This window comes from Ranitomeya variabilis, chromosome 4 (assembly GCF_051348905.1).
Source record: "Ranitomeya variabilis isolate aRanVar5 chromosome 4, aRanVar5.hap1, whole genome shotgun sequence".
NCBI classification, from domain to species: Eukaryota; Metazoa; Chordata; class Amphibia; order Anura; family Dendrobatidae; genus Ranitomeya; species Ranitomeya variabilis.
Genome location: NC_135235.1, coordinates 238,841,879 through 238,868,471, shown reverse-complemented (window position 1 = coordinate 238,868,471; position 26,593 = coordinate 238,841,879). Strand labels below are relative to the sequence as shown.

The 26,593-nt window shown below is 46.5% G+C and overlaps 1 protein-coding gene across 2 annotated transcripts in view; it reads right to left on the bottom strand.

The window, feature by feature from the left end:
• The window catches only part of ANO7 (anoctamin 7), a 58,574-nt gene extending 32,711 nt beyond the window's left edge, over positions 1–25,863 (bottom strand). For both annotated transcript variants that reach the window (XM_077260386.1, XM_077260387.1), the window contains exons 1-15: positions 25,686–25,863; positions 23,208–23,356; positions 23,011–23,119; positions 13,795–13,970; positions 13,579–13,686; positions 13,199–13,335; positions 5,654–5,711; positions 5,453–5,563; positions 3,312–3,477; positions 2,967–3,057; positions 2,785–2,881; positions 2,566–2,709; positions 2,274–2,411; positions 1,988–2,086; positions 1,702–1,804 (exon numbers count right to left, since the gene is read on the bottom strand). In XM_077260386.1, the coding sequence (XP_077116501.1) occupies positions 1,702–1,804; positions 1,988–2,086; positions 2,274–2,411; positions 2,566–2,709; positions 2,785–2,881; positions 2,967–3,057; positions 3,312–3,477; positions 5,453–5,563; positions 5,654–5,711; positions 13,199–13,335; positions 13,579–13,686; positions 13,795–13,970; positions 23,011–23,119; positions 23,208–23,333 (1,663 nt within the window). In that variant the 5' untranslated portion in view covers positions 23,334–23,356; positions 25,686–25,863. The remainder of the gene's footprint in view (positions 1–1,701; positions 1,805–1,987; positions 2,087–2,273; positions 2,412–2,565; positions 2,710–2,784; positions 2,882–2,966; positions 3,058–3,311; positions 3,478–5,452; positions 5,564–5,653; positions 5,712–13,198; positions 13,336–13,578; positions 13,687–13,794; positions 13,971–23,010; positions 23,120–23,207; positions 23,357–25,685) is intronic.
• Positions 25,864–26,593: the final 730 nt, after the last annotated feature.

Here is a 26,593-nt window from a genome sequence, read left to right as displayed (position 1 = left end):
TGTGCTGTGGGGGCATCATACTGTGTGTGGGGGGAATGTACTGTGGGGACATCATACTGTGTGTGGGGGAATGTACTCTGGGGACATCATACTGTGTGTGGGGGGAATGTACTGTGGGGACATCATACTGTGTGGGGGGAATGTACTCTGGGGACATCATACTGTGTGTGGGGGGAATGTACTGTGGGGACATCATACTGTGTGTGGGGGAATGTACTGTGGGGACATCATACTGTGTGTGGGGGGAATGTACTGTGGGAACATCATACTGTGTGGAGGAATGTACTGTGGAGACATCATACTGTGTGGGGGAATGTACTGTGGGGACATCATACTGTGTGGGGGGAATGTACTCTGGGGACATCATACTGTGTGTGGGGGAATGTACTGTGGGGACATCATACTGTGTGTGGGGGGAAATGTATTGTGGGGACATCATACTGTGTGTGAGGAATGTACTGTGGGGACATCATACTGTGTGTGGGGGAATGTACTGTGGGGACATCATACAGTGTGTGAGAATGTACTATGGGGACATCATACTGTGTGTGAGGATTGTACTGTGGGGACATCATACTGTGTGGGGGAGAATGTACTGTGGGGACATCATACTGTGTGTGGGGGAATGTACTGTGGGGACATCCTGCTGTGTGTGAGAATGTACTGTGAGGACATCATACTGTTTGAGGGGGAATGTACTGCGGGGACATCATACTGTGTGAGAATGTACTGTGGGGACATCATACTGTGTGGGGGAATGTACTATGGGGACATTATACTGTATGTGGGGGAATGTACTGTGGGGGCATCATACTGTGTGTGGGGGGAATGTACTGTGGGGACATCATACTGTGTGTGGGGGGAATGTACTGTGGGGACATTATACTGTGTGTGGGGAATGTACTGTGGAGACATCATACTGTGTGGGGGAATGTACTGTGGAGACATCATACTGTGTTGGGGAATGTACTGTGGGGACATCATACTGTGTGTGGGGGAATGTACTGTGGGGACATCATACTGTGTGTGAGAATGTACTGTGAGGACATCAAACTGTTTGAGGGGGAATGTACTGCGGGGACATCATACTGTGTGAGAATGTACTGTGGGGACATCATACCATGTAGGGGGAATGCACTGTGGAGACATCAAACTGTGTGTGGGGGAATGTACTCTGTGGACATCATACTGTGTGTGGGGGGAATGTACTGTGGGAACATCATACTGTGTGGAGGAATGTACTGTGGAGACATCATACTGTGTGGGGGAATGTACTGTGGAGACATCATACTGTGTTGGGGGAATGTACTGTGGGGACATCATACTATCATACTGTGTGGGGGGAATGCACTGTGGGGACATTATACTGTGTGGGGGGAATGTACTGTGGAGACATCATAATGTGTGTGGGGACCATGAAAGGAACATTATTGGGCTTCGTAAAATAACAAGTGCAGCAAAGAGTTTTATAGTATTTGTGCCTCTTTCCTGACTTTCCAAGTTAGGAGATGTGACTTCTTAGGAAGTGTAAGCAGAACTGATGCGTTCAGTGTGGACAAGTCTCCAGCTGTTAGTGCCATACTACAACCCTATCATCCATTACTTGTATACTACTCTCCCATCATCCTTCATTTTTATATTACCCTCCCATCATATAATACATGATCATACTATAGATATATATATATATACACTCCTCACCCCATCGGGTCAGCTTCTCAGCCAGGGAGGTATAGACCTGGCTCATTAGGAGGATGAGGACTAAATTCACCATCGAGCTGCTGATATTCGCGATGTTCCCAGCCTGAAATACGAAAATCACAAGACGTGAGACTCACCCTCATCAATGGGGCGACATATAATGCCACTTGTATTAATGGGGCGATATCCCATGTTACTTATATTAATGGGATGGTACACACCATCTAGGTATCATCTACAGGAGAGATTTGGTTGGCATTGTGCCCCGACCATCCGTGTGTCCTACCTGTGTCATGAGGATGCTGTTTCCTGTGTGATACATCATCATGCTGATGATCCCTCGATACATGATGACCGACACCAAAAAGATCATGACCACACACAGCTGCAAATACAAGAGCATTGTCCAGTGACTCCCCAATGTAACCGAGTCCACCTCATCATGGTCCTGACCACAGGACTAGGAGAACAATCGCCCCCTCATAACAATGACTGATGACCTATGTTAGTGCTGACGATGTTGGATCACCTATAACTTACAGTCAGAAAGGCTTTATGTCATATAGTCTCACCATGATCACAATAACCATGGAACCAGTAAGGATCCTGGAGAGTCGGTCCCTCTCTGGAAAATATGGTTCTTTGACTCCAGTAACCGGATTCTGTTCCATTTGCGGAGCCATCGCAGCAAACTCTGGTCGAGGTCGTTCCTTGTGAAAGAGAGAAGAGAGGACGTCATGAGCTCCAAGAAAAAGACTGAGATAAGGAGGTCCTGATCCATGGGAATCATGCTATCTGGCAGTTGTGTAAGCCTGCAATGATCATTAACTGATGCCCACCCACTAGAGGACCATCCATTATCACCTCATCCTCCTGGAAGTCCATACAGTCCCAGTGATGAGCCAGTGTGGCGTTCTTTCTTTTCCAGTACTCCAAGAAGGTTACTGCCCAAAAGGACATGAAGATGCTGAAGAAGACAGTCCCAGGGTGGTCAAACAGATACCCGACCTGAAGAGGGCACAGATAGGTAATTCTGAAACTAAGAGTCCTAGTAATTGTTAGGAGTGATTGGCGACTTCGTACCTTAGCCATGGGGCAGATTTCGGAGATGTACCAGTTCTTACAGGTGTCACATAATGGACACATCAGATACTTCTTCTCACTCTGACATATTTCCTGCCTGTGGAACACAACACACAGCTTTCTATGACTCTACCCTTGGTGTGACCCACCGGGCCCGAGACTGTCCGTTCCCTCACACTCACGCTGCAGTGTTACTACCCATGGTCAGGATGCCAGAGATGAAGACACATGTCCCAATAACAGCAGCTGGAAGCAACCAGGCTGTGTAGAACCCTGGAAAGTGAGAAGGACAATGAGACAACACGCCCTAAGTTGGATGTTGGATACGAATATGGGGTGAGTGATGTCCACCTCTGGATCTACCGGAATTATGGATAAACCTGAGGAACAGAGAGGAGATCACCCCAAATGATGTGTCTAAATCCAGTGTCGATGCATATGGCACCCTCCGGTGAGCACTATTAGGATTGTGGACACTCTCATAAGGAAATGTGAACTCTAGAATTGAGTGAATACATGAGATGTACCCAGCCAAGCGAAGTATATAGCCACCTTCTCCCCAAAATACTCCCGAATGTGGTCCAAGGGCTGATACTTGTACCACTGGGACCAACGGGACCAGTACTGGTAGAGGATCTGTCGTTGGTTCAGGCTTTCTGGGGCCACCTCGTACTCCGGTAGCTCATAAGGGCCCTGTGAGAAGAAAACAATGGATGTATCATAAGGTCCAGTGGTCGTATGTGCTGAGATACAAGTTTGGCCGGTCCTGGTGTTAGGAGCATCTAGAAGGATACAGTTGTGCTCAAGTTTACATACCCAGGGAGATTTTTTGCTTTCTTGGCCTTTTTTCAGAGAATATCAATTAGAATACCAAAACTTTTTCTCCACTCATGGTTAGTGGTTGTTGGGTGAAGCCATTTATTGTCCAACTACTGTGTTTTCTCTTTTTAAATCATAATGACAATACAAAACATCCAAATGACCCTGATCAAAAGTTTACATACCCCATTTCTTAATACCGTGTATTGCCCCCTCTAACATTAATGACAGCTTGAAGTCTTTTGTGGTAGTTGTGGATGAGGTTCTTTATTTTCTCAGATGGTAAAGCTGCCCACTCTTCTTGGCAAAAAGCCTCCAGTTCCTGTAAATTCCTGGGCATGAACTGCGCTTGAGATCTCCCCAGAGTGGCTCAATGATATTGAGGTTAGGAGACTGAGATGGCCACTCCAGAACCTTCACTGTGTTCTGCTGTAGCCAATGACAGGTCGACTTGGCCTTGTGTTTTGGATCATTGTCATGTTGGAACGTACAAGTACGCCTTATACGCAGCTTCTGGGCTGATGAGTGCAAATGTCCCTCCAGTATTTGCTGATAACGTGCTGCATTCATCTTTCCTTAAACTTTCACCAAGACTCCTGTGCCTTTGTAGCTCACACATCCCCAAAACATCAGCGATCCACCTCCGTGCTTTACGTTAGTAATGGTGTTCCTTTCAGCATAGGCCTTGTTGACCTCTCTCCAAATGTAACATTTATGGTTGTGGCCAAGTTCAAATTTGGTCTCATCACTCAAAATTACCTTGTTCCATAAGTTTTGAGGCTTGTCTCTGTGCTGTTTTGCGTATTGTAGGTGAGATACTTTGTGGCATGTGCGCAGTAAGGGCTTTCTTCTGGCGACTCGACCATGCAGCCCATTTTTCTTCAAGTGCCCCCTTATTGTGCATCTTGAAGCAGCCACACCGCTAGTTTTCAGACAGTCCTGTATTTCAGCTGATGATATTTGTGGGTTTTTCTTTGCATCCCGAACAATTTTCCTGGCTGTTGTGGACGACATTTTTATTGGTCTACATGACCGTGGTTTTGTTTGTAAAGAGCCCCTGATTTTCCATTTGTTAATCACCGTGTGAACGCTGCTGACTGGCATTATCAACTCCTTGGATATCTTTTTGTATCCCTTTCCTGTTTTATACAGTTCAACTACCTTTTCCCCTAGATCTGTTGACAATTCTTTTGCTTTCCCCATGACTCACAATGCAGAAACGTTAGTGGCTGGATGAAAGATGCAAGAGTCTGTCTGGACCCCAGAAACTCACTCAGCTTTTATACACACACTGATTACAAGCAAACAGGTCACAGGTGAGGATGTTCCCTTTAGTAGCCATTCACACCCATTTGTGTCAACTTCTGTGCATGTTATCGGCCAAAATCACCAGGGCATGTGAACTTTTGATCAGGGTCATTTGGACGTTTTGGGTTGTCATTATGATTTAAAAAAAAAGAAAACACAGTAGTTTGACAATAAATGGCTTCACCCAACCATTAACCATGAGTGGAGGAAAAGGTTTTGGTGTTACCATTCATATTCTCTGCAAAAAAAGGCCAAGAAAGCAAAAATTCTCCCAGGGTGTGTAAACTTTTGAGCACAACTGTATCTTAGTTTGGCTACCTTCACTGCAGCTAAATGTGAAATTAGTCTTTACTGAAGAAACACCCCACTCCTCTCGTTTTATGTCTGCAGCTCCAATGCAGAGTTATGTTTCTCCATGATTACAGACTACGAGCCAAGTGTCATCCTATCACTGCCCATCCACCATATATTGCTCCTGGCTCGTGACCTTTCATGCCATTTCTTGGTTGCTATCCTCTGAGAATGTGTCGGAGCTGCTCACCTCATGAAGGGAAAACGCTGCGGTGTAAATCCCTTCCTTCACCATCCGCTCGACACCGACCTCCGCGTGTTTGCGTTTTCCATAAAGAGTGCGAGAAAGGATCTCATAAAGCTGCGACCGAACAAAGGGGAAGACATGGGAAAGTCACCGGAGGATCCGACACCATCCGGACAACGTCTGCACAGAGGAGAATCCACTCACAATCCGACTTCTCTGAGTGTTAGTGAAGTACGAGGCCTGACACTCGCTGCCCAGGAACCTGACAACCCAAAACCGAAGACACTCAGAGTCTGCAGATGGGAGAATGATTGTGATGTAACAAATGGGATCAGTAATCAGGATCAGTAATGTAATGTGTGTACACAGTGACTGCACCAGCAGAATAGTGAGTGCAGCTCTGGGGTATAATACAGGATGTAACTCAGGATCAGTAATGTACTGTATGTACACAGTGACTGCACCAGCAGAATAGTGAGTGCAGCTCTGGAGTGTAATACAGGATGTAACTCAGGATCAGTAATGTATGTACACAGTGACTGCACCAGCAGAATAGTGAGCGCAGCTCTGGAGTATAATACAGGATGTAACTCAGGATCAGTAATGTACTGTATGTACACAGTGACTGCACCAGCAGAATAGTGAGTGCCGCTCTGGAGTATAATACAGGATGTAACTCAGGATCAGTAATGTATGTACACAGTGACTGCACCAGCAGAATAGTGAGCGCAGCTCTGGAGTATAATACAGGATGTAACTCAGGATCAGTAATGTACTGTATGTACACAGTGACTGCACCAGCAGAATAGTGAGTGCCGCTCTGGAGTATAATACAGGATGTAACTCAGGATCAGTAATGTATGTACACAGTGACTGCACCAGCAGAATAGTGAGTGCAACTCTGGGGTATAATACAGGATGTAACTCAGGATCAGTAATGTATGTACACAGTGACTGCACCAGCAGAACAGTGAGTGCAGCTCTGAGGTATAATACAGGATGTATCTCAGGATCAGTAATGTAATGTATGTACACAGTGACTGCACCAGCAGAATAGTGAGTGCAGCTCTGGAGTATAATACAGGATGTTACTCAGGATCAGTAATGTACTGTATGTACACAGTGACTGCACCAGCAGAATAGTGAGTGCAGCTCAGGAGTATAATACAGGATGTTACTCAGGATCAGTAATGTAATGTATGTACACAGTGACTGCACCAGCACAATAGTGAGTGCAGCTCTGGAGTATAATACAGAATGTAACTCAGGATCAGTAATGTAATGTATGTACACAGTGACTGCACCAGCAGAATAGTGAGTGCAGCTCTGGGGTATAATACAGGATGTAACTCAGGATCAGTAATGTAAAGTATGTACACAGTGACTGCACCAGCAGAATAGTGAGTGCAGCTCTGGAGTGTAATACAGGCTGTAACTCAGGACCAGTAATGTAATGTATGTACACAGTGACTACACCAGCAGAATAGTGAGTGCAGCTCTGGGGTATAATACAGGATGTAACTCAGGATCAGTAATGTAATGTATGTACATAGTGATTGCACCAGCAGAATAGTGAGTGCAGCTCTGGAGTATAATACATGATGTAACTCAGGATCAGTAATGTAATGTATGTACCCAGTGACTGCACCAGCAGAATAGTGAGTGCAGCTCTGGAGTATAATACAGGAGGTAACTCAGGATCAGTAATGTAATGTATGTACACAGTGACTGCACCAGAATAGTGAGTGCAGCTCTGGAGTATAATACAGGCTGTAACTCAGGATCAGTAATGTAATGTATGTACACAGTGACTACACCAGCAGAATAGTGAGTGCAGCTCTGAGGTATAATACAGGATGTATCTCAGGATCAGTAATGTAATGTATGTACACAGTGACTGCACCAGCAGAATAGTGAGTGCCGCTCTGGAGTATAATACAGGAGGTAACTCAGGATCAGTAATGTAATGTATGTTCACAGTGACTGCACCAGAATAGTGAGTGCAGCTCTGGAGTATAATACAGGCTGTAACTCAGGATCAGTAATGTAATGTATGTACACAGTGACTACACCAGCAGAATAGTGAGTGCAGCTCTGAGGTATAATACAGGATGTATCTCAGGATCAGTAATGTAATGTATGTACACAGTGACTGCACCAGCAGAATAGTGAGTGCCGCTCTGGAGTATAATACAGGAGGTAACTCATGATCAGTAATGTAATGTATGTACACAGTGACTGCACCAGCAGAATAGTGAGTGCAGCTCTGGAGTATAAAACAGGCTGTAACTCAGGATCAGTAATGTAATGTATGTACACAGTGACTGTACCAACAGAATAGTGAGTGCAGCTCTGGAGTATAATACAGGAGGTAACTCAGGATCAGTAATGTAATGTATGTACACAGTGACTGCACCAGCAGAATAGTGAGTGCAGCTCTGGAGTATAATACAGGATGTAACTCAGGATCAGTAATGTAATGTATGTACACAGTGACTGCACCAGCAGAATAGTGAGTGCAGCTCTGGGGTATAATACAGGATGTAACTCAGGATCAGTAATGTAATGTATGTACACAGTGACTGCACCAGCAGAATAGTGAGTGCAGCTCTGAAGTATAATACAGGAGGTAACTCAGGATCAGTAATGTAATGTATGTACACAGTGACTGCACCAGAATAGTGAGTGCAGCTCTGGAGTATAATACAGGCTGTAACTCAGGGTCAGTAATGTAATGTATGTACAAAGTGACTGCACCAGCAGAATAGTGAGTGCAGCTCTGAGGTATAATACAGGATGTATCTCAGGATCAGTAATGTAATGTATGTACACAGTGACTGCACCAGCAGAATAGTGAGTGCAGCTCTGGAGTATAATACAGGAGGTAACTCAGGATCAGTAATGTAATGTATGTACACAGTGACTGCACCAGCAGAATAGTGAGTGCAGCTCTGGAGTATAATACAGGCTGTAACTCAGGATCAGTAATGTAATGTATGTACACAGTGACTGTACCAACAGAATAGTGAGTGCAGCTCTGGAGAATAATACAGGAGGTAACTCAGGATCAGTAATGTAATGTATGTACACAGTGACTGCACCAGCAGAATAGTGAGTGCAGCTCCGGAGTATAATACAGGATGTAACTCAGGATCAGTAATGTAATGTGTGTACACAGTGACTGCACCAGCAGAATAGTGAGTGCAGCTCTGGGGTATAATACAGGATGTAACTCAGGATCAGTAATGTAATGTATGTACACAGTGACTGCACCAGCAGAATAGTGAGTGCAGCTCTGGAGTATAATACGGGATGTAACTCAGGATCAGTAATGTAATGTATGTACACAGTGACTGCACCAGCAGAATAGTGAGTGCAGCTCTGGAATATAATACAGGATGTAACTGAGGATCAGTAATGTAAAATGTACACAGTGACTGCACCAGCAGAATAGTGAGTGCAGCTCTGGGGTATAATTCAGGATGTAACTCAGGATCAGTAATGTAATGTATGTACACAGTGTCTGCACCAGCAGAATAGCGAGTGCAGCTCTGGGGTATAATACAGGATGTAACTCAGGATCAGTAATGTAATGTATGTACACAGTGACTGCACCAGCAGAATAGTGAGTGCAGCTCTAGAGTATAATACGGGATGTAACTCAGGATCAGTAATGTAATGTATGTACACAGTGACTGCACCAGCAGAATAGTGAGTGCAGCTCTGGAATATAATACAGGATGTAACTCAGGATCAGTAATGTAAAATGTACACAGTGACTGCACCAGCAGAATAGTGAGTGCAGCTCTGGGGTATAATTCAGGATGTAACTCAGGATCAGTAATGTAATGTATGTACACAGTGACTGCACCAGCAGAATAGCGAGTGCAGCTCTGGGGTATAATACAGGATGTAACTCAGGATCAGTAATGTAATGTATGTACACAGTGATTGCACCAGCAGAATAGTGAGTGCAGCTCTGGAGCATAATTCAGGATGTAACTCAGGATCAGTAATGTAATGTATGAACACAGTGACTGCACCAGCAGAATAGTGAGTGCAGCTCTGGGGTATAATACAGTGTCACGATATGGTATGAAATATCATATAAGTTAGTTTCCCTGCCAGCACACATAGGGTGGGCAGTGACCCCCCCTTCACTCTGTGTTCAGCCTGTCTTGTCAATGAGTGTACAAGTTTTATTGCTTCTAGCTGCAAATGCCTGACTTCAGCTGCCAAGCCTCAGCCCCTGCCAAGGTATTTACGACCGGCATTTCCTGCCGTGTAAGCTCTTGTCCAGCTATAACTGGATGAGAAACTTCCAGAATCATGAAAGTCTTTTGTTCTATTTTTGTAAGATATTAGGCCAACCATGGGAGATAGGAACTCAAAAATATATCGTCATAATCACACTCGGAGGATCTACCCATCCCTCGAAACACGGGCTTCTAACTCCATCTAATAAAGAAGTAGGGATTTCTCTGCAAATATGTATCCCAGATAGGACATATTTGATCTCATTAGAATGCTCACGTTAATCCGAGATGAATGCTGGGTTTGATACGATTATGACATGTTCTGTAGCGAAGTTAAGGGCATCAGATATATTTCATGCCCTGTTAGTAAAAAGGAAGAGGTAGGAGGGATTGGAAAAGCCAGCCCTTTCTGTGAGGTCACAGGCTGTAGGTTTTAAGTGCTGGCCGGCGTCCAAGAGGGTCAGATTTGAGTTTTTACCTGAAGAGCCCAGAGTGCACGCCCTGATGCACTGGGATAGATGGAAAGTTCCCCTAGCCTGTTGCCTGCAATGCTTTGAACAACTGTAAGTGTTATTCCCTGTTTTTTTTTATAATTACCTTGTACATATTTGCAATTGTCTCATTTGTAACATCTTTGTAAAATATTTTGATAAAGCACTGCCTACATTTTGTGGGGTATATTATGTCATGCCAGTTCTTTCTCCATGCTCTAAAAATGTACCCTAAGTCTTCCTGAAGGGAATTTATGCTACTGTTTTGGGTTAGCTTCGGACCCGTTTAATCGAAGCTGGTGGCAGTAATACCGTGTACTGTGCAGGCCTTTGGGTGTCACTGTAGCGACTGCGGCTTGATAATTATTGTTCCTGCCTGAGCGGGAGTAGTTTGTCGCGTCGCTGCAGCGTGCCCAATAGCCTGTACATAGCAGGCAGCCTTTCTGGCGACTAATTACCCTAGGTGCAGTACCTAATCTGACCTGCGGGTAAAGGGGGCGCCAGAGAGCTGCAAGTGTTAAGTGGAACTGTAAGCGGGATACATAAATCCCTGCAGTTCATGGTGTATTGAAGAGCAGTGGGATACCCAGAATAAGCCCCTGCTGTACACTAAGAGGTCAATAGCCTTGTGTGTGGTTTTTTTTTTTTATCACATTGTGGCAGTGGAGGGATAACTAAGATAAGCCCCCCTGCACATGTGATAGCCGTCTGTTGGTCTAAAGTCACCCCAATCCGTGACATATTGGTGGCAGTGGTCAGGAATCCCTGGGGATTTTGTGACAAACTGCTGGCCGCGGCTAAGGGATCGTGACATACAGGATGTAACTCAGGATCAGTAATGTAATGTATGTACACAGTGACTGCACCAGCAGAATAGTGAGTGCAGCTCTGGGTTAATAATACAGGAGGTAACTCAGGATCAGTAATGTAATGTATGCACACAGTGACTGCACCAGCAGAATAGTGAGTGCAGCTCTGGAGGATAATACAGCAGGTAACTCAGGATCAGTAATGTAATGTATGGACACAGTGACTGCACCAGAAGAATAGTGAGTGCAGCTCTGGAGTATAATACAGGAGATAACTCAGGATCAGTAATGTAATGTATGTACACAGTGACTGCACCAGCAGAATAGTGAGTGCAGCTCTGGAGTATAATACAGGCTGTAACTCAGGATCAGTAATGTAATGTATGTACACAGTGACTGTACCAACAGAATAGTGAGTGCAGCTCTGGAGTATAATACAGGATGTAACTCAGGATCAGTAATGTAATGTATGTACACAGTGACTGCACCAGCAGAATAGTGAGTGCAGCTCTGGGGTATAATACAGGATGTAACTCAGGATCAGTAATGTAATGTATGTACACAGTGACTGCACCAGCAGAATAGTGAGTGCAGCTCTGGAGTATAATACAGGAGGTAACTCAGGATCAGTAATGTAATGTATGTACACAGTGACTGCACCAGAATAGTGAGTGCAGCTCTGGAGTATAATACAGGCTGTAACTCAGGATCAGTAATGTAATGTATGTACACAGTGACTACACCAGCAGAATAGTGAGTGCAGCTCTGAGGTATAATACAGGATGTATCTCAGGATCAGTAATGTAATGTATGTACACAGTGACTGCACCAGCAGAATAGTGAGTGCAGCTCTGGAGTATAATACAGGAGGTAACTCAGGATCAGTAATGTATGTACACAGTGACTGCACCAGCAGAATAGTGAGTGCAGCTCTGGAGTATAATACAGGCTGTAACTCAGGATCAGTAATGTAATGTATGTACACAGTGACTGTACCAACAGAATAGTGAGTGCAGCTCTGGAGTATAATACAGGAGGTAACTCAGGATCAGTAATGTAATGTATGTACACAGTGACTGCACCAGCAGAATAGTGAGTGCAGCTCTGGGTTAATAATACAGGAGGTAACTCAGGATCAGTAATGTAATGTATGCACACAGTGACGGCACCAGCAGAATAGTGAGTGCAGCTCTGGAGGATAATACAGCAGGTAACTCAGGATCAGTAATGTAATGTATGGACACAGTGACTGCACCAGCAGAATAGTGAGTGCAGCTCTGGGGTATAATACAGGAGGTAACTCAGGATCAGTAATGTAATGTATGTACACAGTGACTGCACCAGCAGAATAGTGAGTGCAGCTCTGGAGTGTAATATAGGATATAACTCAGGATCAATAATGTGTCATCACACATCTGTTGGGTGACCAGGGGCTCCTTTCCTGTCCCTAACACTAGGGGGTGCCCTAGCTCGCCCTGCTCCACTGAATTCTTCAGATGGCGAACATGCCGGGTCTCCGCCCTTGCTTTATCTCCTGAGTTAACCCTCCGTCTGTTCTCCTCCCCCATCCAGGGAAGAGGTTGCGTTACTGTGCACCGTAGTACACCAACCCGACAAACAATGCAACACGGACAAGGGCTAACAGAAAACTCCAGGCATACAAAACATTCACGCACATGTAACAGAGGAATGCACCAGGGTGTGGAGGTAGGGGAATAAACCAAAACAGAGGATAGGAATTACCACACATACAAACCAAGTAACAGTCACTAATAACTCCTCCAACTCTCCTTATCCTATGCACTCCTCTCCCACCTATAGCCATGCAGCAAATGCTAGCTCTGACAAGGATTTGTATCAGAGACCAGATTATAAAGGGAAAAGGAGTGGCTAACCGAGCTCAGCTGTGAGCACAGGGATTTCCAACATGGCCGATTAACCCCTGTTCTGCCAGAAGAAACACATTTAAAATGAAGAAGTGCTTCTTCTCAGTGTTGGGAGCAGGAGCAATCAGACACTGCGGCCTTCTGGCTCCACACTGTCGCGGGAGCCTTGTGACATAATGTAAGTGCACGGTTTTGTAAGGATTTCGGGTCAGTGTCATGATTTGCTCCAGTTGATGTACAATGCGGCGATCCTCGCCATTCCCGCCCTCTCGGGTCAGTGATACTTGGTTATTCGGTCGGGTCTCACCTCTGCAGCTTGGATTTGCGGAATGTGCAGGTGTAATAATCCAGTGGCTTGTTGGGGACATGCTGGTACATGGGGTTGGGCAGGTGCAGCCTCTGGAGGAATCTGTCCGACGTGTTGTTGTCTGGATTTGGCTGGGCCTGATGGAGGACACAATAGTGACAACCTCTGCCCTCAGTCAAACATTGTTAAAAGTAGTTGTCAATTGCCTCCCCCCTTAGGCAGGTGCAGAGGATGTCTCCAACCCTGGATGGTGGGCATAAAGGTTTGTGATTTTACATTTTACCACCCCCCAAAAAAATTACTTGTGGTGCTCACAGCAAATCGGGCCCTATTAGCGGATATTCCATGGGGCCACTGAATAGGAAATCATGCAGCCTGACCTGTAGTGGGGCCCGTATGCACAGCTCCTCAGCGTAGTACACCAGCACATCCCAGGGGGCGCTAAGCTTCAGATAGTGCAGAGATCTTCGCTCGCTCAGAGTCTGCTCCTGTACGGGGATATGATCAAGGTGAATTAGGTCTCATGTGAGGGCCACAATCAGGGGCCACAGAACTAAGGGCTACATAGGGGACCCTCCAGGTGTCCCTGGCCTCACCTTCTCACACAGGAGGCCAGCCTTCAGCAGGTTGCGGTGGAAGCGCCTCCGGTGATTTTCGTACGTGGCTTTGCCCCTTGCTCTGCCCCCGTGTCCACGATGCTCAGGTCCTTTTGAGGATTTCTCTGTCTTGTGCTTCTTGGAAGAAAGTTTCTCCTCCCAAACAAGAACAAAGTCTGCAAAAAGGCGACAAAACAGCAGCACAAAATCCCACTGTCTACAATAATAATAATAATGGCAAACACAGGGCTGTGTATACAGTCACTCCTCATCATAGGAACCGTGACCCCGGGACGGAGACGGGAATGACGGAAATCACAAGATGGAGACGTCACTAATCTGCAAATGATGAAACATGGAAACACAATTTTCACATTCAGACTATTCAGTCTTGAGTCTGAACCTTGTGCAGAATAATAATAATAATTTTTATTTATATAGCGCCAACATATTCCGCAGCGCTTTACAACTTATAGAGGGGACTTGTACAGACAATAGACATTACAGCATAACAGAAATCACAGTTCAAAACAGATACCAGGAGGAATGAGGGCCCTGCTCGCAAGCTTGCAAACTGAGGAAAAGGGGAGACACGAGATGTGGATGGTAACAATTGCTTAAATTATTTGGACCAGCCATAGTGTAAGGCTCGGGTGTTCATGTAAAGCTGCATGAACCAGTTAACAGCCTAAGTATGAGGCAGTACAGACACAGAGGCTATTAACTGCATAAAGTGTATGAGAACATGATGCGAGGAACCTGATTATATATATATATATTTTTTTTAATAGGCCACACGGGCATAGTTAGGTTAATGCGTTGAGGCGGTAGGCCAGTCTGAACAAATGCGTTTTTAGGGCACGCTTAAAACTGTGGGGATTGGGGATTAATCGTATTAACCTGGGTAGTGCATTCCAAAGAATCGGCGCAGCACGTGTAAAGTCTTGGAGACAGGAATGGGAGGTTCTGATTATTGAGGATGCTAACCTGAGGTCATTAGCGGAGCGGAGGGCACGGGTAGGGTGGTAGACTGAGACCAGAGAGGAGATGTAGGGTGGTGCTGAGCCATGGAGTGCTTTGTGGATGAGGGTAGAAGTCCTGGCACCTCCGGCCTCGATCACCGAGATTGTTAATGGTCATCTGAGGAAGGCTCTGCGGCTAAATGTACAAATCACCTGATCCGCTGCTCCTGTATAATCACCGACTAGTGACCTTCCTGATGTGCTCAATGAACACAAGTCCAATTGTCTCCATCGGGCACATTGGGGCGTCACTGGTTGGTGATTACACAGGAGCTGCCGACAGAGTTTCCAGAATTGTCTCCATCGGGACGTCACTGGTCGGTGAGTACACAGGACCTGCTGGCAGATTCTCTGGACTTCTCTCCATCAAGCACATCGGAGAGGTCACTGGTTGGTGACTACACAGGAGCTGCACACAGCATTTCCAGACGCATTTCCAGACACCTCCTGACGAAGCCTTAGTGGCGAAACGCGCGTCGAGGAGTACACCAGCGTGACAGCAGGGGAGATACACCAGCTTTAGCTATGGCCACAGGTACTACATGAATATTTGTTGATGCTATGACCAGTTGTGACTCTCTCACAAGTTGGTGACTGTACATAGGTATAGGCTCATACAAGTTCCACTATTTGTGTATTGTGAAAGGGACTTATGCTATATTAATGATGTTATATTGGTAGTTTCTCCACTTGTGTAGATATAATTTGATATCCCTGGTCTTAGCAATCTATATACTTTACCATAGGTATATTTATGTTTCCTCTTATTGAGGTATTTTCATGTGTTCCATCTCTAGTACCATTGACTTAATGGCACCCCCAGCTAGTCCCACTATGGTGGATGTTGTTGTTTTGTCTTGGATTGCCTTCTTTGTACTTGCTCACAGTATTTGACTTGTCCATGTGATTTTATGCATTATTTTGATATATATAATAACATTTACTATATTTCGTTATATATGTATAGACTATTATTTGGCCTCCTTTTCAATCTATATAGCCCGGGATGCACTAAGCAACATTATTATGTTGTGGCAAATCTAGGACTATGTGGTGATAGGTAAAAAGCGTTTCCAGACTTGTCTCCATCGGGCACATCGGCGATGTCACTGGTAGGTGAGTACACAGAAGCTGCCGGCAGATTCTCTGGACTTGTCTCCATCAAGCACAACGGAGAGGTCACTGGTCGGTGATTACACAGGAGCTGCACTCAGCGTTTCCAGACTTGTCTCCACTGAGACCACTGGAGAGGTTACTGGTCGGTGAGTACACAGGAGCTGCCGGCATCTCAGGACTTGTCTTTATCGAGCACATCGGAGAGGCCACTGGTAGGTGAGTACATGGAAGCTGCCGGCAGATTCTCTGGACTTGTCTCCATCAAGCACATCGGTAAGGTCACTGGTCGGTGATTACACAGGAGCTGCACACAGCGTTTCCAGACTTGTCTCCACTGAGCCCACTGGAGAGGTTACTGGTCGGTGATTACACAGTTGCAGGCACCGCCTCCGGACATGTCTCCATTGAGCCCATCAGGGAGGTCACTGGTCGGTGATTACACAGGAGTTGCTGGCAGCATCTCCAGACTTGTCTCCATTGAGCACATCGGGCAGGTCACTGGTCGGTGATTACACAGGAGCTGGTGATTCGTAGATTCAGTCACAGAACCGTCCTCAGACGACCATTAATAACCTCAGTGATGCAGCTGAGGCCAGAGGTGCCAGGATTTCTGCACGAGACTCAGACTTCAGACTGAATAATCCAGAGGTTGTGAAAATATAGTTTACATTTACGAGTACATATCATTATATCATTGCCATGTCTATCCATCTGGTGATTTCCATAATTCCCTCTCCTTTACTTCTTGGAGTTGCAACTTCACTGCTGATAAATGTAGAGTGGCGTGAGAAAGTCTATGCCCCCTTCCTGATTTCCTATTCTTTTGCATGTTTATCACACTTAAATGTTTCCAATCACCAAATAAATGTAAATATTAGACAAAGATAACACAAGTAATCACAAAATGCAGTTTATTATTAAGAGAAAAAGAAATCCAAACCTACAGGGTCCTGTATGAAAATGTGATTGCCCATGTGACAAAGTCAGTGGTAAAGTACCGGAGGAGAGATATGTGTTACTATGCTTAATGGCGTTAGTGATGTGAAACCCAGAGTATTTTCCTCCAGCACACTAAATGTTGCGTGGATTAAGCTAAGTGCCTAAATGGGCTGTTTTGGTTTTTTTTTATGTGGACATCTATAGAGTGGGTGAGAGGATGTCCACATTATCTCCACCTGCAGAGCTGGCACTACTGTGTGCTGACAGGACCTGTGTGATGTCACAGTGAGATGTTCAGTCACATGGGGGAGGAGTCACATGGTCTGGGGCTTAACCCCTTCCTGACATCGGACGTACTATCCCGTCGAGGTGGGGTGGGCCCGTATGACCGCCGACGGGATAGTACGTCCAGCGCGATCGGCGGCGCTCACGGGGGGAGCACAGCCGATCGCGGCCGGGTGTCAGCTGCATATCGCAGCTGACATCCGGCACTATGTGCCAGGAGCGGTCACGGACCACCCCCGGCACAATAACCCCCGGCACACCGCGATCAAACATGATCGCGATGTGCCGGCGGTGCAGGGAAGCATCGCGCAGGGAGGGGGCTCCCTGCGGGCTTCCCTGAGCCCCCCGCAGCAACGCGATGTGATCGCGTTGCTGCGAGGGTCTTACCTCCCTCCCTGCCTGCTCCACACCCGGATCCAAGATGGCCGCGGATCCGGGTCCTGCAGGGAGGGAGGTGGCTTCACAGAAGCCTGCTCAGAGCAGGCACTGTGAAGCAGCCTGCACTTCTCGCAGATCGGTGATCTGTCAGAGTGCTATGCAAACTGACAGATCACCGATCTGTATTGTCCCCCCCTGGGGCAAAGTAAAAAAGTTAAAAAAAAATTTTCCAAATGTGTAAAAAAAAAAAAAAAAAAAAAAAAAAATTCCAAAATAATGAAAAAAAATATATATATATTATTCCCATAAATACATTTCTTTATCTAAATAAAATAAAAAAAACAATAAAAGTACACATATTTAGTATCGCCGCGTCCGTAACGACCCGACCTATAAAACTGTCCCACTAGTTAACCCCTTCAGTAAACACCGTAAGAAAAAAAAAAAAAAAACGAGGCAAAAAACAACGCTTTATTATCATACCGCCGAACAAAAAGTGGAATAACACGCGATCAAAAAGACTGATATAAATAACCATGGTACCGCTGAAAACGTCATCTTGTCCCGCAAAAAACGAGCCGCCATACAGCATCATCAGCAAAAAAATAAAAAAGTTATAGTCCTGAGAATAAAGCGATACCAAAATAATTATTTTTTCTATAAAATAGTTTTTATCGTATAAAAGCGCCAAAACATAAAAAAAATGATATAAATGAGATATCGCTGTAATCGTACTGACCCGACGAATAAAACTGCTTTATCAATTTTACCAAACGCGGAACGGTATAAACGCCTCCCCAAAAAGAAATTCATGAATAGCTGGTTTTTGATCACTCTGCCTCACAAAAATCGGAATAAAAAGCGATCAAAAAATGTCACGTGTCCGAAAATGTTACCAATAAAAACGTCAACGCATCCCGCAAAAAACAAGATCTCAAATGACTCTGTGGACTCAAATATGGAAAAATTACAGCTCTCAAAATGTGGTAACGCAAAAAATATTTTTTGCAATGAAAAGCGTCTTTCAGTGTGTGACGGCTGCCAATCATAAAAATCCGCTAAAAAAACCGCTATAAAAGTAAATCAAACCCCCCTTCATCACCCCCTTAGTTAGGGAAAAATAAAAAAATTAAAAAATGTATTTATTTCCATTTTCCCATTAGGGTTAGTGTTAGGGCTAGAGTTAGGACTAGAGTTAGGGCTAGGGTTATTGCTAGGGTTAGGGCTAGGGTTGGGGCTAGGGTTGGGGCTACAGTTAGGGTTGGGGCTAAAGATAGGGTTAGGGTTTGGATTACATTTACGGTTGGGAATAGGGTTGGGTGTGTCTGGGTTAGAGGAGTGGTTAGGGTTACTGTTGGGATTAGGGTAAGGGGTGTGTTTGGATTAGGGTTTCAGTTATAATTGGGGGGTTTCCACTGTTCGGGCACATCAGGGGCTTTCCAAACGGGATATGGCATCCGATCTGAATTCCAGCCAATTCTGCGTTGAAAAAAGAAAACAGTGCTCCTTCCCTTCCGAGCTCTCCCGTGTGCCCAAACAGGGGTTTACCCCAACATATGGGGTATCAGCGTACTCAGGACAAATTGGACATCATCTTTTGGGGTCCAATTTCTCCTGCTACCCTTGTGAAAATACAAAACTGGGGGCCAAAAAATAAGTTTTGTGGGAAAAAAAAGATTTTTTATTTTCACGGCTCTGCGTTGTAAACTGTAGTGAAACACTTGGGGGTTCAAAGTTCTCACAACACATCTAGATAAGTTCCTTGGGGGGTCTAGTTTCCGATATGGGGTCACTTGTGGGGGGTTTGTACTGTTTGCGTACATCAGGGGCTCTGCAAATGCAACGTGACGCCTGCAGACCAATCCATTTAAGTCTGCATTCCAAATGGCGCTCCTTCCCTTCCGAGCTCTGTCATGCGCCCAAACAGTGGTTCCCCCCCACATATGGGGTATCAGCATACTCAGGACAAATTGGACAACAACTTTTTGGGTCCAATTTATCCTGATACCCTTGTGAAAATACAAAACTGGGGGCTAAAATAATCATTTTTGTGAAAAAAAAAGAATTTTTATTTTCACGGCTCTGCGTTATAAACTGTAGTGAAACACTTGGGGATTCAAAGTTCTCACAACACATCTAGATAAGTTCCTTGGGGGGTCTAGTTTCCAATATGGGGTCACTTGTGGGGGGTTTGTACTGTTTGGGTACATCAGGGGCTCTGCAAATGCAACGTGACGCCTGCAGACCAATCCATTTAAGTCTGCATTCCAAATGGCGCTCCTTCCCTTCCGAGCTCTGTCATGCGCCCAAACAGTGGTTCCCCCCCACATATCGGGTATCAGCATACTCAGGACAAATTGGACAACAAATTTTGGGGTCCAATTTATCCTGTTACCCTTGTGAAAATACAAAACTGGGGGCTAAAAAATCATTTTTGTGAAAAAAAAAAAAGAATTTATTTTCACAGCTCTGCGTTATAAACTGTAGTGAAACACTTGGGGGTTCAAAGTTCTCACAACACATCTAGATAAGTTCCTTGGGGGGTCTAGTTTCCAATATGGGGTCACTTGTGGGGGGTTTGTACTGTTTGGGTACATCAGGGGCTCTGCAAATGCAACGTGACGCCTGCAGACCAATCCATTTAAGTCTGCATTCCAAATGGCGCTCCTTCCCTTCCGAGCTGTCATGCGCCCAAACAGTGGTTCCCCCCCACATATGGGGTATCAGCATACTCAGGACAAATTGGACAACAACTTTTGAGGTCCAATTTATCCTGTTACCCTTGTGAAAATACAAAACTGGGGGCTAAAAAATCTTTTTTGTGAAAAAAAAAAGAATTTTTATTTTCACGGCTCTGCGTTATAAACTGTAGTGAAACACTTGGGGGTTCAAAGCTCTCAAAACACATCTAGATAAGTTCCTTAGGGGGTCTACTTTCCAAAATGGTGTCACTTGTGGGGGTTTTTAATGTTTAGGCACATCAGGGGCTCTGCAAACGCAACATGGCATCCCATCTTAATTCCAGTCAATTTTGCATTGAAAAGTAAAATAGCGCTCCTTCCCTTCCGAGCTCTGCTATGCGCCCAAACAGTAGTTTACCCCCACATATGGGGTATCGTCGTACTCAGGACAAATTGCACAACAACTTTTGTGCTCTAATTTCTTCTCTTACCCTTGGGGAAATAAAAAAATGGGGGCGAAAAGATCATTTTTGTGAAAAAATATGATTTTTTATTTTTACGGCTCTGCATTATAAACTTCTGTGAAGCACTTGTTGGGTCAAAGTGCTCACCACACATCTAGATAAGTTCCTTAGGGGGTCTACTTTCCAAAATGGTGTCACTTGTGGGGGGTTTCAATGTTTAGGCACATCAGGAGCTCTCCAAACGCAACATGACGTCCCATCTCAATTCCAGTCAATTTTGCATTGAAAAGTCAAATGGCGCTCCTTCCCTTCCGAGCTCTGCCCTGCGCCCAAACAATGGTTTACACCCACATATGGGGTATCAGCGTACTCAGGACAAATTGCACAACAATTTTTGGGGTCCAATTTCTTCTCTTACCCTTGGGAAAATAAAAAATTGGGGGCGAAAAGATCATTTTTGTGAAAAAATATGATTTTTTATTTTTACCGCTCTGCATTATAAACTTCTGTGAAGCACTTGTTGGGTCAAAGTGCTCACCACACATCTAGATAAGTTCCTTAGGGGGTCTACTTTCCAAAATGGTGTCACTTGTGGGGGGTTTCAATGTTTAGGCACATCAGGGGCTCTCCAAATGCAACATGGCGTCCCATCTCAATTCCAGTCAATTTTGCATTGAAAAGTCAAATGGCGCTCCTTTCCTTCCGAGCTCTGCCATGCGCCCAAACAGTGGATTACCCCCACATATGGGGTATCAGCATACTCAGGACAAATTGTACAACAAATTTTGGGGTCTATTTTCTCCTGTTACCCTTGGTAAAATAAAACAAATTGGATCTGAAATAAATTTTGTGTGAAAAAAAGTTAAATGTTCATTTTTATTTAAACATTCCAAAAATTCCTGTGAAGCACCAGAAGGGTTAATAAACTTCTTGAAAGTGGTTTTGAGTACCTTGAGGGGTGCAGTTTTTAGAATGGTGTCACACTTGGGTATTTTCTATCATATAGAACCCTCAAAATGACTTCAAATGAGATGTGGTCCCTAAAAAAAAATGGTGTTGTAAAAATGAGAAATTGCTGGTCAACTTTTAACCCTTATAACTCCGTCACAAAAAAAAATTTTGGTTCCAAAATTGTGCTGATGTAAAGTAGACATGTGGGAAATGTTACTTATTAAGTATTTTGCGTGACATATGTCTGTGATTTAAGGGCATAAAAATTAAAAGTTGGAAAATTGCAAAATTTTCGCCAAATATTCGTTTTTTTCACAAATAAACGCAACTTATATCGAAGAAATTTTACCACTATCATGAAGTACAATATGTCACGAGAAAACAATGTCAGAATCGCCAAGATCCGTTGAAGCGTTCCAGAGTTATAACCTCATAAAGGGACAGTGGTCAGAATTGTAAAAATTGGCCCGGTCATTAACGTGCAAACCACCCTTGGGGGTGAAGGGGTTAAATAGTTGGGCTTAAGAGGCAGTCTTTGGTCAACAAGACCGGAGGGAGGAGTCTAGTGGTTTGTGTCTTGTGGAGGAAAGACTAAACCTGTACTGCTCCAGATCGGGATGTTACGCGCAATGTATGGACTCTGTTATAGCATTTTTTCTTTGCTATTTTCCTGTTTTTGCCTGAAGAGCTGTGTTTACTTTCCCCTTATTGTTGGTTTATGCTACCATATAATAAACCAACTGAAGACTTAAAGAGACAGTGTTCCTGTTTTCTACTTCCGAGTACCGCCAAGTGAGTTGAACTGCCAGAAGTGGTGTTTTGAATTTGGTCAACGTTCTGGGAATACCAGTAGTAGCTGTGGTCAAACCGCATGTCCTGGGTAAAGGAGGCCGCATAGACTTTTTCCCCTTATTCTCCACACTCCTGCCCCTTATTCTCCACACTCCCGCCCCTTATTCTCCGCACTCCTGCCCCTTATTCTCCAGACTCCCGCCCCTTATTCTCCACACTCCCGCCCCTTATTCTCCACACTCCCGCCCCTTATTCTCCACACTCCCGCCCCTTATTCTCCACACTCCCGCCCCTTATTCTCCACACTTCTGCCCCTTATTCTCCACACTCCCGCCCCTTATTCTCCACACTCCCGCCCCTTATTCTCCATACTCCCGCCCCTTATTCTCCACACTCCCGCCCCTTATTCTCCATACTCCCGCCCCTTATTCTCCACACTCCTGCCCCTTATTCTCCACACTCCCGCCCTTTATTCTCCACACTCCTGCTTCTTATTCTCCACACTCCTGCCCCTTATCCTGTATATACTGTATACACTGCATAGTACCACTTCCTTTCTTCTTGATATATCTGACTTATTGCTCTCACCAATCGTTGTTTTCCCATCTTTGAAGAAGTTTCTGCGGTGCTGGGCTCTGTAGTACTCCGTACATGGGATATATATTGGATCTTCATCTTCGTCATCTTCCTCTCTGTACTGCACACAGAACAATTGGTGATATACTACTCTACGCTCTTCCGCTCACCCACCACATGTATATATATATATATATATATATACTTACATATCCGCCGCCTCCGTTATGTGCGGGTCCTGGGGACTCGCCGAGTATTTCTCCTCCCTCTGTCTCCAGATCGACCAGTGAGCTGGTGTCCAGGTCCGACCAGTCCGAAAGCTTCCTCTGAAACATGTCTGCTGCTCTGCTGCCTGCCCCTGATATAAAGAGCGGAGGAGCACGAAATATGGAGGGGCCCTGTGCCTGGTGCAGTATAGAGGGGTCCTGTGACTGGTCAGTATAGAGGGGCCCTGTGACCGATGCAGTATAGAGGGGCCCTGTGACCGGTGCAGTATAGAGGGGCCCTGTGACCGGTGCAGTATAGAGGGGCCCCCTGTGACCGGTGCAGTATAGAGGGGCCCTGTGACCGGTGCAGTATAGAGGGGCCCTGTGACCGATGCAGTATAGAGGGGCCCTGTGACCGATGCAGTATAGAGGGGCCCTGTGACCGGTGCAGTATAGAGGGGCCCTGTGACAGGTGCAGTATAGAGGGGCCCTGTGACCGGTGCAGTATAGAGGGCCCTGTGACCGGTGCAGTATAGAGGGGCCCTGTGACCGGTGCAGTATAGAGGGGCCCTGTGACAGGTGCAGTATAGAGGGGCCCTGTGACCGCTACTGTATAGAGGGGTCCTGTGACCGGTGCAGTATTGAGGGGCCCTGTGACCGATGCAGTATAGAGGGGCCCTGTGACAGATGCAGTATAGAGGGGCCCTGTGACCGGTGCAGTATAGCGGGGCCCTGTGACCGGTGCAGTATAGAGGGGCCCTGTGACCGCTACTGTATAGAGGGGTCCTGTGACCGGTGCAGTATTGAGGGGTCCTGTGACCGGTGCGGTATTGAGGGGTCCTGTGACCGATGCTGTATAGAGGGGCCCTGTGCCTGGTGCTGTATAGAGGGGCCCTGTGACTGGTGCAGTATAGAGGGGCCCTGTGCCTGGTGCAGTATAGAGGGGCCCTGTGACCGGTGCTGTACAGAGGGGCCCTGTGACCGGTGCTGTATAGAGGGGTCCTGTGACTGATGCTGTATAGAGGGGCCCTGTGCCTGGTGCTGTATAGAGGGGTCCTGTGACCGGTGCTGTACAGAGGGGCCCTGTGACCGTTGCAGTATTGAGGGGTCCTGTGACTGATGCTGTATAGAGGGGCCCTGTGCCTGGTGCTGTATAGAGGGGTCCTGTGACCGGTGCTGTACAGAGGGGCCCTGTGACCGGTGCAGTATTGAGGGGTCCTGTGACCGGTGCTGTATAGAGGGGCCCTGTGCCTGGTGCTGTATAGAGGGGCCCTGTGACCGGTGCTGTAAGAGGGGCCCTGTGACCGGTGCTGTATAGAGGGCCCTGTGACTGGTGCAGTATAGAGGGGCCCTGTGACTGGTGCAGTATAGAGGGGCCCTGTGACTGGTGCAGTATAGAGGGGCCCTGTGACCGGTGCTGTATAGAGGGGCCCTGTGACCGGTGCTGTATAGAGAGGCCCTGTGACCGGTGCTGTATAGAGGGGCCCTGTGACTGGTGCAGTATAGAGGGGCCCTGTGCCTGGTGCTGTACAGAGGGGCCCTGTGACCGTTGCAGTATTGAGGGGTCCTGTGACTGATGCTGTATAGAGGGGCCCTGTGCCTGGTGCTGTATAGAGGGGTCCTGTGACCGGTGCTGTACAGAGGGGCCCTGTGACCGGTGCAGTATTGAGGGGTCCTGTGACCGGTGCTGTATAGAGGGGCCCTGTGCCTGGTGCTGTATAGAGGGGCCCTGTGACCGGTGCTGTAAGAGGGGCCCTGTGACCGGTGCTGTATAGAGGGCCCTGTGACTGGTGCAGTATAGAGGGGCCCTGTGACTGGTGCAGTATAGAGGGGCCCTGTGACTGGTGCAGTATAGAGGGGCCCTGTGACCGGTGCTGTATAGAGGGGCCCTGTGACCGGTGCTGTATAGAGAGGCCCTGTGACCGGTGCTGTATAGAGGGGCCCTGTGACTGGTGCAGTATAGAGGGGCCCTGTGCCTGGTGCTGTATAGAGGGGCCCTGTGACCGGTGCTGTAAGAGGGGCCCTGTGACCGGTGCTGTATAGAGGGCCCTGTGACTGGTGCAGTATAGAGGGGCCCTGTGACCGGTGCAGTATAGAGGGGCCCTGTGACTGGTGCTGTATAGAGGGCCCTGTGACTGGTGCTGTATAGAGGGGCCCTGTGACCGGTGCTGTATAGAGGGGTCCTGTGACCGGTGCTGTACAGAGGGGCCCTGTGACCGGTGCAGTATTGAGGGGTCCTGTGACCGGTGCTGTATAGAGGGGCCCTGTGCCTGGTGCTGTATAGAGGGGCCCTGTGACCGGTGCTGTAAGAGGGGCCCTGTGACCGGTGCTGTATAGAGGGCCCTGTGACTGGTGCTGTATAGAGGGGTCCTGTGACCGGTGCTGTATAGAGGGGTCCTGTGACCGGTGCGGTATAATGGGGAGAACCCCGGGTGCTGCTGGTAATGGCGCTGGGTGAGGATGGGAGCGGCGTCCTCTCACCTGAGCTCCGGCATTGATGGCTGCGAGATGCGGCAACTCTGTCTCCAGGGAAAGATGAGGAGGAGGAGAGAAGAGTGCGGAGACTGGGAGGCCATTACCTCCTCCCCGCAGCACAGGATGCTGAGCTACATGTAACACCCCCATCATATGCACACTGTATCCAAGCCTAGTATCATGTGATTCCATCTGCTGAGCCGTGTATCTAATCCTCTCCTGTGTGATACTGACTGCTGAGCCGTGTATCTAATCCTCTCCTGTGTGATACTGACTGCTGAGCCGTGTATCTAATCCTCTCCTGTGTGATACTGACTGCTGAGCCGTGTATCTAATCCTCTCCTGTGTGATACTGACTGCTGAGCCGTGTATCTAATCCTCTCCTGTGTGATGCTGTCTGCTGAGCCGTGTATCTAATCCTCTCCTGTGTGATACTGACTGCTGAGCTGTGTATCTAATCCTCTCCTGTGTGATACTGTCTGCTGAGCCGTGTATCTAATCCTCTCCTGTGTGATACTGTCTGCTGACTCGTGTATCTAATCCTATCCTGTGTGATACTGACTGCTGAGCCGTGTATCTAATCCTCTCCTGTGTGATACTGACTGCTGAGCTGTGTATCTAATCCTCTCCTGTGTGATACTGACTGCCGAGCTGTGTATCTAATCCTCTCCTGTGTGATACTGTCTGCTGAGCCGTGTATCTAATCCTATCCTGTGTGATACTGACTGCTGAGCTGTGTATCTAATCCTATCCTGTGTGATACTGTCTGCTGAGCCGTGTATCTAATCCTATCCTGTGTGATACTGACTGCTGAGCTGTGTATCTAATCCTCTCCTGTGTGATACTGACTGCTGAGCTGTGCATCTTATCCTCTTCTGTGTGATACTGACTGCTGAGCCGTGTATCTAATCCTC